The sequence below is a fragment of the Penicillium psychrofluorescens genome (genome assembly GCF_964197705.1).
Source record: "Penicillium psychrofluorescens genome assembly, chromosome: 1".
NCBI lineage: Eukaryota > Fungi > Ascomycota > Eurotiomycetes > Eurotiales > Aspergillaceae > Penicillium > Penicillium psychrofluorescens.
The window spans coordinates 1,064,774-1,077,369 of NC_133439.1; the positions used below are offsets into that span (position 1 = coordinate 1,064,774).

The 12,596-nt window shown below is 55.9% G+C and overlaps 7 protein-coding genes across 7 annotated transcripts; 3 read left to right on the top strand and 4 right to left on the bottom strand.

The window, feature by feature from the left end:
• Positions 1-7: 7 nt before the first annotated feature.
• On the bottom strand, positions 8-1,041 carry PFLUO_LOCUS377 (Inorganic pyrophosphatase; the record flags this gene model as incomplete). The annotated part of the gene is made up of 4 exons (XM_073781066.1): positions 8-149; positions 209-636; positions 691-810; positions 865-1,041. The coding sequence occupies 4 exons, from the start codon at positions 1,039-1,041 to the stop codon at positions 8-10; spliced, it is 867 nt and encodes a 288-aa protein (XP_073634475.1).
• Positions 1,042-1,754: 713 nt separating this feature from the next.
• PFLUO_LOCUS378 (tRNA-dihydrouridine synthase 2) lies at positions 1,755-3,104 on the top strand (the record flags this gene model as incomplete). The annotated part of the gene is made up of 1 exon (XM_073781077.1): positions 1,755-3,104. One exon carries the CDS (start codon positions 1,755-1,757, stop codon positions 3,102-3,104), a length of 1,350 nt encoding a protein of 449 aa, XP_073634476.1.
• Positions 3,105-3,547: 443 nt separating this feature from the next.
• On the bottom strand, positions 3,548-6,982 carry PFLUO_LOCUS379 (DNA-dependent ATPase fun30; the record flags this gene model as incomplete). Its single annotated transcript, XM_073781088.1, has 1 exon — positions 3,548-6,982. The coding sequence occupies one exon, from the start codon at positions 6,980-6,982 to the stop codon at positions 3,548-3,550; it is 3,435 nt and encodes a 1,144-aa protein (XP_073634477.1).
• A 390-nt stretch (positions 6,983-7,372) lies between these two features.
• Positions 7,373-7,828, top strand: PFLUO_LOCUS380 (vacuolar ATPase assembly integral membrane protein vma21; the record flags this gene model as incomplete). The annotated part of the gene is made up of 3 exons (XM_073781099.1): positions 7,373-7,470; positions 7,536-7,627; positions 7,692-7,828. The coding sequence occupies 3 exons, from the start codon at positions 7,373-7,375 to the stop codon at positions 7,826-7,828; spliced, it is 327 nt and encodes a 108-aa protein (XP_073634478.1).
• A 265-nt stretch (positions 7,829-8,093) lies between these two features.
• On the bottom strand, positions 8,094-8,707 carry PFLUO_LOCUS381 (uncharacterized protein; the record flags this gene model as incomplete). The annotated part of the gene is made up of 2 exons (XM_073781111.1): positions 8,094-8,528; positions 8,603-8,707. The coding sequence occupies 2 exons, from the start codon at positions 8,705-8,707 to the stop codon at positions 8,094-8,096; spliced, it is 540 nt and encodes a 179-aa protein (XP_073634479.1).
• A 430-nt stretch (positions 8,708-9,137) lies between these two features.
• Positions 9,138-10,536, top strand: PFLUO_LOCUS382 (Cu/Pi carrier; the record flags this gene model as incomplete). The annotated part of the gene is made up of 5 exons (XM_073781122.1): positions 9,138-9,434; positions 9,495-9,659; positions 9,726-9,979; positions 10,037-10,402; positions 10,461-10,536. 5 exons carry the CDS (start codon positions 9,138-9,140, stop codon positions 10,534-10,536), a joined length of 1,158 nt encoding a protein of 385 aa, XP_073634480.1.
• Positions 10,537-10,978: 442 nt separating this feature from the next.
• PFLUO_LOCUS383 (uncharacterized protein) lies at positions 10,979-12,211 on the bottom strand (the record flags this gene model as incomplete). Its single annotated transcript, XM_073781133.1, has 1 exon — positions 10,979-12,211. One exon carries the CDS (start codon positions 12,209-12,211, stop codon positions 10,979-10,981), a length of 1,233 nt encoding a protein of 410 aa, XP_073634481.1.
• Positions 12,212-12,596: the final 385 nt, after the last annotated feature.

Sequence of the window (12,596 nt, forward strand, 5' to 3'; positions counted from 1 at the left end):
CCGACATTTACACAGCGGCACCGGAGATGAAGAACCACTTGTCAATGCTGCCGTCGATGGGGGCAGCGGGCAGGTTCTCGCCCCGGGGGATGGCGGCCAGCTGGTTCTGGTCGGCAGGGTTGGCGGAGCCCTCGACGGTGGAGTTGGCGCTATAATCGCACGATTAGTATTTTTGATCTTCTCCACGCACAAAAACACCGCAACTTACAGGCTGATGTCACCGGCCTGAGCCTTGCCCGTGATCAGCTTGTCCCAAGCCTCGGAGCACTCATGGATGACATCCATGGCGTACTTGCGGTTCTTGCACTCGCCGGAGAAGGCAAACTGGTTCTCGGGCTTGCCGTCGGGGATCTTGTAGATGCGGAACCACTCGTTGGTGGCGCGCAGCAGACCGGGCAGGTGGCGCTCAACGTCCTCGATGTCGTTCAGCTTGGGGGCCAGCGGGTCGTTGACGTCGATGACGATGATCTTCCAGTCGGTCTCCTCCTCGTCGATCAGGGCCATGACGCCCAGCACCTTGACCTGCTTGACCTGGCCGGGGTAGCCGACCAGCTCGCCGATCTCGCACACATCCAGAGGGTCGTTGTCACCCTTGGCCTTGGTCTCGGGGTGGACGACGTGGGGGTCTTCCCAGGTCTGTTGATTTGGTCAGTGTGTGTTTGTTTCCCGGGTGTGATCTGTCGGACGTACGCGAGGGAAGGCACCGTAGTTCCAGAGGTAGCCCTTGTGGGGGAAGCAGTTGCGGACGAAGCGCAGCTTGCCCTTCTTGGTGTCCTGCTTGATGGGGTTGAGGAATTCCTCCTTGGAGATCTAGAGGAGATGTCAGTATGGATTGCCGGGTGGCCGAGCGAAACGCTTCCGTACCTCCTGCTTGGCGTTGGTCCAGCGAGGGATCTCGACGACCATGTTCAGGATGGTCTGCTGCTCATTGGCGTAGAGGGGGATGTCGTGGAAGGGAGAGACGGGCACACCATCTTTCTCGATGTACACACGGTGCTCCAGCGTGTGCGGCTGGGCAATCTTGCGGATGCCGTAAGACATGGTGGGGGACGTGGAGGTCAAGTGTCTTGAAAGAAGAGCTGGGCGGGAGCGAAGGGAAGCAGGAGAGAAGAAGGAAGAGGAAGAAGAAGAGGAGCAGAAGAAGGGAGGGGCACACAAGAGAGTGGGGGGATGAATTGTGGACGAGTGCCGGACTATCACTCGGGCCAAGGGGCGCATTGGACTGGTCCTGAAGATTCGGTGTGGGTGGGCTGGGCGGTTTTGTAGTGTGTGTGGTCCCGGGCGGCCTGCTGTTGATTCCGACCGACCCTGATGGAGTACCGGTCGGGCTCCAATTCTACTTCTACAGCACTAAATCACCAATCCAATTGTCTGATCTCCTCGAATTATTTTTGATGTCCTGTCTCGTGCTCACGTTCAATGTGCGTCACGTCACTGCACCCCAGATGGCGCACGCTATGCCGGGATAGGGATGGGCGGTGGCAACAGAGGGTACATACAGTATGTATTCAGGTTGATTCCTCCCTGAGCACCTTTTCACTTGGCAGGGGTCGAGGGCAACCCAGACAGAATTACCGTATTTGTGACCGAAAGAAAAGAGAGACGAAAAAAACTTTGAAAGGCCCTATCGCTATCACCACGTGACTCTCCTCCATCCACCGGCGTCCACCGACACACAACTTTGCCATGAACCACGCCATATTCGAGTGGATGGGGTACGTGTTCCCATGTTGGTCAGATTTCTACGCTCTGCAATGACGCTCCTCACCTCGCCCGCTACCGCACCGCGCGTGCCCATCCCGGCCAAGGGGGTCGACTACCGCGGCACAGTCGTGCTGGCCCCGATGGTCCGCTCCGGCGAGCTGCCCTCCCGCCTGCTGGCCCTCAAGTACGGCGCCGACCTAGTCTGGGGCCCTGAGACGATCGACCGCTCCCTCATCGGCTCGGTACGGCGCGTGAACCCACGCAACGGGACCATCGAATTCACACGCATGCCCTCGAACTCGGGCCGGAACGACAAACCGCCCAAGGAATCGGTCCTCTACCGGATCGACCCCGTGCGCGAACAGGGCAAGCTCATCTTCCAAATGGGCACCGCGAACCCCGACCTGGCCGTGCAGTGCGCCAAGGTCGTCGCGGCAGATGTGGCCGGCATCGACGTCAACTCCGGCTGTCCCAAACCCTTCAGCACAAGCGGCGGCATGGGCGCCGCGCTGCTGCGCACACCCGACAAACTCGTCTCCATCCTCGAGTCCCTCGTGCGTGAGGTCGGCGAGCCCTTCCGCATCGGCATCTCGGTCAAGATCCGCATCCTCGAAACCCCCGAGCTGACCGAAGCGCTGGTCTCGCGCCTCGTGAAAACAGGCATCACAGGGCTCACGGTCCACTGCCGCACAACGCCCATGCGGCCCCGCGAGCGCGCAATCCGTGACCAGCTCCGCATGGTCGCGGGGATCTGCAACCGCGCCGGCGTGGCCATTGTCATGAACGGCGACGTCACCTCGCGCGACGACGCGCTGGCCTCGATGACCGAGTACGGCGTGGACGGGGCCATGATCGCCACTGCGGCAGAGGCCAACTCGTCCTGTTTCCGGTCCGAGGCGGAAGGCGGTCTCCTGCCGTGGCGGGAGGTCGTCCATGAATACATGCGGTTCTGTCTGGAATCGGAGAACCGTTGGGGGAACACCAAGTATCTACTCAATATGCTGATTCCCGGGAAGAACAAGGAGTTCAACGCCGCGAAGCAGTGCAAGACGTACACGGACTGCTGTCGGCAATTGGCATTCGACGATCTGATCCCTCTCGCGGTTCGGGCCGACGAAATCCTCGATCTAGCCGATAAATGGGTGCTCGGACCGGGCGAGGAGCACGAGAGCAAGGCAAAGGCTGTCCAGAACGCGATGCAATCCGAATCGGCCCGTGCAGCTGGTGGCAGTGGCGGACGCTTGAAACAGAATTCTCCGGCCACACACACCGGCGGACCGATCCGCACCTCGTCTATCCCCGAACCGGCCTCGAAAGCAGCCAAATCTGACGCTGACTTCGAGCCGCTGGCTATCGACGTGTCGATGCAGGCTACCCAGAAGCCCGAACTGACCGCATAAACTGATACCTGTTTTCCTCATTTCATCTGCGCGTTGAATGCATAGCCCGGTGGCTGGATTTTGGTCTTTTTCTTTTGCCCCCCGCATCATTGGTGTTTTCAGTTTCTCTTGTTTATAGATTCCCCGGGCCTTGGCCTGTACATGGCTCCGATAGGATGGTGATCCTGAAAATGCACAGCTCTTCTCCTGTACCTTACCATAAATTTGAATTCCATTCTTATAGTTGATTGATCATAATTTGAACATTGCCACGATTCTACAAAGTCCAACTTGACAGTCAGATAGAAGCTATACCATAGACCATTGATCCTGAGAGAGAGACGGCAGCATATCGAATTATCCTGTACTCGGATATCTAATCTAAAAACTTCACAACTCCTGCAATGTAACACCAGAGCATATTCCGAAAACAAAAGCACCAGCATACAAAACACCATCTCTTTTTAGTCTTCGCTCTCCCCATCCACCTGCACAACCCCATTACCATTGCCATTCTCAGCACTCGTCTCCAAATCCCCAAACACCATACCCTCCACAACTTTGATATTAGCCTCCTCATTCTTCTTCGCGCCCGCCTCATCCTCGCCCGCAACAGCCTGATCAAGCGCCAACTTCGTCTTCCCTAGCGCAAAGATCTGCTCCTCGATAGTATCACGCGTGACAAGCCGGAACACCTCCACTTCGCGGGTCTGGCCGACGCGATGGGCGCGGTTCTCGGCCTGGACGTCTTCCTGCGGGTTGAACGAGGAGTCGAAGATGATGACCTTGTTCGCGCAGGCGAGGTTGATGCCCGCACCGCCGGCTTTGGTGGACAGTAAGAACACCGGGATCTCGGTGCGTTCGTGGAAGGCATCTAGGATGGACTGCCGGTCTTCGACGCTGGTGCGGCCGTCGAGGCGGACGAAGTCGATTTTTAGGGTCTCGAGCACGGATTCGAGGATGTCGAGGACGAGGGTGAATTGGGAGAAGACGAGGGCGCGGTCACCGTTTGCGATGAAGCGGGTTAGGAGGCTGCGGAGGAGGTCGATCTTGCCCGAGTCCATCCACTCGGCGTCCTTGAGTTTGAATTTGCCCAGCGAGGACGGGTTCTTGAGACACATCTCATGGCACTCAAAGTCGTTGTAGGGTTTGAGCTCTTCGAATATGATGTCCGGGTTGGATAGCGCCCACTGCTCTTCCTTTAGGCATGCCTTGGACATCTTGCGGAGAACGGCGTCCGAGAAGTGACGCCGTGCGAGGAGAGGGTGGATTGCAGCCTGGCGGAGCTTCATCATGACATGGGTGGTCTTGCTGCCGGTCTTCTTGCCCGCGGCACGGTCTTCGAGGAGTTGGCGCACTCGGTCTTTTTCGTGTCCGTAAATCTCGCGCTGAGAGGGCTTCATGTCGCAGTACTCGACATGCAGGTGCTTCTTAGGAAGGTCGATAACCTGGTGCTTCTTGCGGCGGAGCACAAACGGCTTGAGCATGGACTTGGCGCGCTCGATGCGTTGCGCTGAGAGCAGCGTGGCATGAGACTCGTCGTTAGTTTTCGCTTTGTTCGAGAAGACCAACTGCAGTTCCTCCTTATGCTCCTTGAAGACATTCGGCAGGATAAACCCGAGCAGCGATGCCAGTTCTTGCAGGTTATTTTGGAGCGGTGTGCCCGTGAGCAGCAGTCGGAACCGGGCCGGGATGCGAATGAGTTTTTCGTACAGAATGGATTGATGGTTCTTCAACATGTGACCTTCATCGTAGACGCAGACAGTAAAGTCCATATCCCGCAGAAACTTGGCATCGACTTTGGCCTTGGCGATGGTGTATGTTGTAATCACCACATTGATGCTGTCGCGATTATCTTCAATTTGTTCACGAATCAGCGCACGCTCATTCTGCCCCGCGTAGTAGGGCATAACCGAAAGAGTCGGGCAGAACTTTTGAAACTCTCGGAGCCAGTTCTCAAGTGTCGACGAGGGGACCACAACCAGGTGCGGACCTTTGATGTCCTTTTCGTAGAGGTGCGCGAGGAATGCAATGACCTGGCAGGTCTTACCAAGACCCATGTCGTCGGCCAGAATACAGCTCAATTCCTGTTCAAACAAGAGAGCCAACCAATTGATACCAACAACCTGGTAATCCTTCATCTCCAGATCATTTGACATGATAGCCGGCTGAGAGATGAAACGTGAGGTCTTGCGGGAAACAGAGGCAGGGCCGTCACTGTCGGAACTGTCATCAACACGGTTGGATGACGGTGTAGCGATTCCAGAGTCGTGTGAATTGGGGGCAGCAGCATCCAGAGAGGTGATCTCTAGATCTCCCCGCTTGCCAAAAATGTCGATTCCCCATTTCTTCATCTCGGCGGCAACAGGCTGACCCAGAGCCTCGCATTCGGTAACAAGAGCATCAATCGCCATGTATCCCGTCCACATATCCAGACATTTATCAACGATCTTGTCACCCACGGCCTTGAGTGATTTGCGTCCTCGTTTTTTGGGTTTCGTCTCATCTTGGGCTGGAGCTGGCTCACTGACTACCCGGACTTCCCCGAGCGATGAGAAGGGACGGTGGTCGGTGATCAGCTTGGCAGTTTCTTCAGGGACGGCCGCAGTATCTGCCAGGTCCTTAATGCTGCAGGTGTTGAAGAATCTCAACACTTTCTCGTCAATGCCTCCAGAACCGGGTTCTTCCACAATGACATCCGAATCCTCCGAGTCGCTCATAGCGGCTTCCGGGGATTCAGAACGCGGCGATACCACCCGTCGGCCTTGCTTGAGCCGATTCAGCTTCTTTGGCGGGGGCGTATTGGCGTCGGGAATCGAAATGGCTGAGAACGAGGAGGTTCCATCTGGAGATGAGCGAGACATGGGACCACGCATCAAGCGCCGACGAGGTTTGGTTTCATCCGAAAAGCCTTGGTCCTTGGCCCCTGGCAGTTTCATTGCAGCCCACTTGTCCTGAATTGTGCCGCGAGCCTTGATGTTCTGCTTCGCCGCCTGCATCGGCGCCGGGGCTGCTGCCGAGGTACCCAATTCATCGTCCGAAGATTCAATGATGAGAGGAGAATAACGGCCATTCCGATTCTCTGCATCGTCGCTGTTGGCAAGATATTCCAAAGCCCCATCGTAGTTTCCATTCGTGCGGATTAGCGCATCAACGCAGGCTTGAATCGTTTTGTTCGGCATCACCATCAACAGCCGCTCGACCTTGACTCTGATCCGGTAGTCACTGATGTCCTGCACTGAAAAGTATTGGGGCTGAACAGGCTGAGCCCGCGCGGGCGCATCCTGGCGAGCCTTCTTGACCGCCACCCCCTTGGGGTCAGTCGGGCTCATCTGGTCGGCAGAGCGTTTCATGTTGCCGGCGGTGGACTCGTAGTATGAAGCAGTGAGTTCCCTGAAGCGTTCCAAAGCGCTCATGGCAGGGCGGACAGGCGACTCGACAACTTTCTCGGGGCTGCGCGCCGACTTTTCGAACGTGGCGGGCCTGATGTCTGTACTTTGCAGAGTCTCTTCGTCTGAGGAACCGCCGCGGTAGGTGGGACCGTCGTCGAGGTCGTAGACCGGCGTACGCTTTGCAGGACCAGTCACGGTAGGAGGAGCACGAAAGTGGGTGCCAGAAGGGGCGATGAGGGAGGATAGAATGCCGCCCTGGGGGAAGCGCTGAGGGGGGGAAGAAAGAGGGCCGGTTGGGGAAGAGGCCGCGACTTGAATCGGGACATGGGGAGGACGTGAATAGGGCCCGTCAATCAATTGCGTTGGCTGCGTCAATCGCTGGGAGGGAGTGAATGCCGCCGCCCCAATGGGCATAGTGGCGATTGTCTCGTACTCTGCCTCGTCCGTGGGTGTGCCGGGGAAATTCTTTCTGTCCCGGACGGGCGTGTCTGGCACCGAGTCGTCCATAGTGTAAGCGGTCTCTCTTTCGTCCGTCCTTCGAGGCCAGCCTCTCCCTGCTCGTGAAGATAGCAGGAAGGACCGCATTTTTTTCTGCCGGGAACGCGAGGCGCGAGGGTCACGTGGATGGCAACGCGACAGACGTGTAGAGTGCCAGTTAACTGCCTCGTAATGATTTATAGAAAATAAGAGAGAAAAATGATAGAATTGGGTATGTGATCTATCTATTGGAATCATTTCTTATAGTAGGGTCTGGGTGGGGTGGTGAGCTCCAAACTGTCCTGCGTCTTCGTTGTCCAGCTTCGGCGCTTGGACACTCCCAACCCCAAGCTCTCTCACCTCGCCATCACCGCTTGACCTTCCCTGCAGTGACAGTCTCAACTCACAATAAACACAGCCATGTCCTCCCGCCGCCCTCACGGGCAATCCTACGCCGATGTGGCTGCCCAGCCGCCAGCAGACACGACCTCCTCGGACGTAACGCCCGCCGTGCCAGCGTGAGTCGTCAACCCGTCCACGCAGAGACAACCCGCAGACCTCTAACCAAGCTACGGCAATACAGCGACGTGATCTATAAGCTCCTCGGCTTCACAGCTGCCATGGCAGCTGGCCCCATCGGCATGTACTTTTTGACCGTGAACTGGATCTTCAGCGGTAGGGTGCCTGCGTATTGACTTTACTCATCATTCTTGTACATGTACTGACGATGGTTGGGCAGGGAATGCAACATTCGCTGGAATCACGGCCGCCGTCACGGCCAACGTCGTCCTGTTCGCTTATATCTACGTGGCCTGGAAGGACGACCAAGGGGAGAGAGCGGCGGCGGATAAAGCCAAGTCGAAAAAAGCTCAGTAGTGAAGTGGCAGGCGATGGGGTTCTTTCTTCGGCGTTACGGGGAGAATAATGTAGGAATGCGATCACGGATTGTTCGACGTTTATCATCACATATTGTTGTGTGTTCAGCACGTTTCTGTGGATATCAATTGATTCTTGTGGATTAACGCCCCCAGACCATTTTGGGTCTGACATCTCTTGAACGAAAAGACCGCATACTCCGAGAGGGATTGCATTCGAGAGTTCCATGTCCCGGATCCTCCTGTCTAGAAAGCCTCCCGCCCAGTCACGTAGGTCTCCGTTTGACAAACTCTTCCAAATCGGCCTTGGTCGCAACCCCGAGCACAAATTTACGCGCGGCATCCGTCACCACGGCGAATTGCTGCTTCTCGCGCTTCTCGCCATTGAGCGCCGTGTCGGTCTCGAAGAACCGCTCCAGCTCCTCGAGCGGCGTCTCCATCGTGATGACCTGATAGATGCCTCGTTTCCGGATGAAGCGCTGCATGGCCGCGGAGACGGGGTCTGATTCCTTGACCGCGCCGGTCTGCAGGAGTTCTTTTAGCCGCGGGATGCTCAGGTAGCCCATCAGGGAGCGCTTCGTCGCGGAGATGACGGTAAGGTGGGTGTAGTCGCGTTCGTAGGCGGTTATGAGTGCTGCGGAGATAGGGTCGTCGGGGGAGACGGAGAGGGCTGGGGGAGGGTCGAGGTCTTGGATTGTTGCCTGAGATGGTTCAGTTGAGTCTGGAGGTCTTTTCGCGGTCTTTGCGGAAGGGGAGATCGGAGTGCCGGACTTACCCCGCGGTACTTATCGGCCCATGTTGTTTGCGGTGTGGGATTCGACTGGTCCGATGCCTGTTTCTCGCGCGTATAGGCCTCGCTGGCGGACATGTACGACGCCATGGTGGACCGTGGTGGGATGGAGGGGCAGAGGGAGAGGAGAGAGGCACGATGGCCTAGATTGTGTCTGATAGGGATTCGGGAGACCACGCAGAGTGCAGATGAACTGCCCGGTAGAGTGTGTAGCTGTGTAGGCTGTGTAAGAGAGGCAATTGGTATGTCGTTGAACGAGAAGAAGAGAAGGAAGAAGGAAAGTCAGTCGATCGCGCTTTTCTCTTTCGGGACAAGACTGGCAGGGCTGGCTCCATACGTCATGTGCCCGACCAACAAACCAACGCTGACCTACTACGACGGTTTGTTTTTCTCCGATTTACTCCTCGGGTTATTGCATCCTCTTCATCCTCGACTCGGTTGAAAGAGGTGATTCGTTGCTAGTGAATCCCGATCGCTGGTCATCCACTTCTGACCCACATTTACACTATATCCATCCGTCATGTTTCCGTCTGACTCGGCCGCTGCCATCTTCGCCCGACAACACCCACTGGGTCGTCTGGGTCCGCAAAAACAGGAACAGTACCCTCTCCCAGTACAATCCGCTCCACCTCGGCGCGAACCATTCCCTGCCTGGAGCGCAATCGACGAAACCAAGAAGAAAGCCGATGCGTTTGCCAAAGAGGCCGCGCGCGAGATCGATGCCGCGAGCAAGAAGGCCCAGGAAAAATCGGGTAAAATCGAACCCTGGTCGGCCAAGTACTATGCCGCCTGTACAATTGGTGGGATGATGGCCTGTGTTTGTCGAGCCCTTTCTGCTCAGGTTTACTGTGGACAGCCTAACAATATCCTTGGATAGGGTCTGACCCATACGGCGGTGACCCCTCTCGATTTGATCAAATGCCGTCGCCAGGTGGACTCGCAGCTCTACAAGAGTAATATGCAGGCGTACCGCACGATCCGCCTCGCCGAGGGCTTTCGCGGCGTGTTTACCGGCTGGAGTCCCACATTTTTCGGCTACAGTGTACGTGAAGTGACCTACGTAGACTGACAGGAATGAGATTATAATAGACACTGATTCTCTGCAAAGGCCCAAGGTGCGTTCAAGTACGGCGGCTACGAGTTCTTCAAGAAGTTCTACAGCGACCTGGTCGGCCAGGAGAACGCCCGCCGATGGAAGACCTCGCTGTACTTAGTGGCTAGTGCATCCGCCGAACTGATCGCAGACGTGGCTCTGTGTCCCTTTGAGTCGGTCAAGGTACGCATGCAGACGACCATCCCGCCGGATCTCCGGGGTACGTTCAGTGGAATCTCGAGCGTTGTGGCCAAGGAGGGTATTTCGGGGTCCGTTTTCCGTCTCTCCCGCTTTGTTTTCTTCCGATATTGATAACTAGGTCACAGTCTGTACAAAGGCCTCTACCCGCTGTGGGGCCGGCAGATCCCCTACACCATGATGAAATTCGCCTCCTTCGAGACCATCGTCGAGGCGATTTACGCCAATCTCCCCGGCCAGAAATCCGACTACAACAAGGGCGCGCAGACCACCGTCGCGTTCACAGGCGGATACCTGGCCGGTATTCTCTGTGCGGTGGTGTCGCATCCGGCTGATGTGATGGTGAGCAAGTTGAATGCCAACCGCCAAGTGGGCGAGGCGTTTGGGGCGGCGATGAGCCGGATCTATGGTGACATTGGCTTCCGGGGCTTGTGGAATGGATTGCCGGTGCGGATTGTCATGGTCGGTACTTTGACGGGCCTGCAGTGGATGATGTATGTTCCTTATCCCATTTCGCCTGTGATCTGATCCTGGTTACTGACTCTCGCGCAGCTATGACTCGTTCAAGATCTTCATGGGCCTGCCCACCACCGGCGGCACGGGGGAGGAGGAGAAGAAGAAGAAGTAGAAGAAGTAGAAGCAGTGATTCCATGATATTCTTCTCTCATGATCGATAGTTAGTCGTTTTCTGAATTGATAAAACTAAAGCTCTTTCGGAAACGGCCTTCTCAAGGGTAGCCTACTTCGTATAGTTATAACTGAATACCCATACAAGTTAAAGAAAATCTGTTTGAAGATTTCGAATCAGCCGATCCTATTGCCATACTATACCACCTTATTTGGTTCAAAAACGTTGGTGTGGCTATTAATCGAGGTCGGATTTCCCTAATGATTGCAGAGGACTAGGAGGACATCGCTCGGATTGAGAACACCGCAATTCTCGCCAATCTAATCTTCCACGATGCTAAGGCAGCCACCATGGCGAAAAACAAAACTCGAGACCGGAGAATAGAGGCCGTCCTTGACACACCCAGAAACAGAAAAACCAATCGTAGGAGTCGTAATAGCAACTACGTGTTCACAACATCCAAACAATGCTCCCACTCAAGCAGATAAAGCGGCGTCTGATACCCCGTCGTCATCTTCTTAGTATACGAAATATACATGTCATTCGAGTTCTCATCAACAACCAAGTCTGGATGCGCCTGAAACCCATATGCTGGAATCTCCGTATAATTGCCTAGCGGGACGGTGAGGAAATGCTCCGGCGTGGTCCACGGGCCTTCCGGCGCCGGGGAAGTAGACACGAAGAACTCGCCGTTGATCTCCTGGCCCACCCCACCGATCCACACGTACGATGACCAGGCGGGGGAATAGTAGAAGGTCCCCTGCCCACCCGCAGTGCAGTTGATAGTGGCTTCCGTAACGTTGACTGAGCTGGGCATGTGCGAAGTCCAGGCGCCGGAGACGTAGTACTCGTACCGCGAGAGGTCCTCGATACCGGACAATGGGACCCTAGCGAGCGAGGTAGCCGCGCCTAGGAAGGACTGCGCCCAGAGATATGCGGTGTCATTGACGATAATGTTGCCCGCCGCACCATACGCGAACTCGTTCTCCTGGAAGAATGTAGGGCTCACAAATGCAGTCTTCGGTAGGACAGCTGAGTCCGCGCCCTCGACCATTGGGCTCCACGTAACTTTGTAGAGGGCCGTGGAGGGGTTGATGATGACATTAGTATTGTTATCGTGTAGTTTGTTTTTGATCCAGGTGTAGGCGGTGATCATGCCGGTTCCCTCATCATACGAGGTGACTAGCGGCGGTGAGTCCGGAGAACGCGGGTAGCGTAACCCATTCGGACACAAGCCCGCTGAATTGTTGCCGCAGAACTCGTCGGACAACACGTAAAAAGGTGACTCGTGGTTGTTGCCGTATAGCAGGAGCTCGTGCGTATATCCCGCATTATCTTCTACCTGCCCGTCCGGAGGGATCGGGATGAAAGCCGGGCCTTCGTGGGTCATGTTTGAGTAGCTTGCCGAGCCGTCCCAGACTGCCGGTTTGTTGGTAGTGCCGTTCGGGAAGACTGGTTGCGTGTCACGGCAGACCCAAAGGATGCGGTCACCCCATGCCGTCGAGCCACAACCATCGCGGTTGAGTGTCGGCTCGATGGCGGTGCCCTTGAGCGTAGCGCTCTTCAGTTTGGGGTTTCCTACTAAGCATTTATCGTGCTTGGTGCGTACATTGGTTGAAGTTGCCCATGTCGACGCGATTAGGGAAGCGGAGAAGATCAGCGACGTCAAATGCATATTGGAACGAAATAATTGAGAGGTCTTCGTAATAATAACTGAGAATAAGCACAAGGCAGATAAGTATTCGAAGTGCTCGCGAAGGTAAAAGACTTTGTACATCTGAGGCAAAATATTGCATGTTATATAGGCATCCGTACACACAGCCGCGGCGTGCGTAAGGGCATTCGCAATGCTTCACGGCCTCTCCTTGTACGGGTACTAGGACGCGATCAGGCGTAGATCGTGTGCCCCGCCCGGCCGGCTAATCCAATGTCCCCAGTCTCCCCGGCCGACGTTTCAGAAAGGCGTTGGCACCCACTTCGCTTTCTGCTTGCATTTTATCCTCCCCGGCCTCCCCGGCCTTTCCGGTAGGTCTTTTGCGGGGTAGTTCAAACATTGCTCT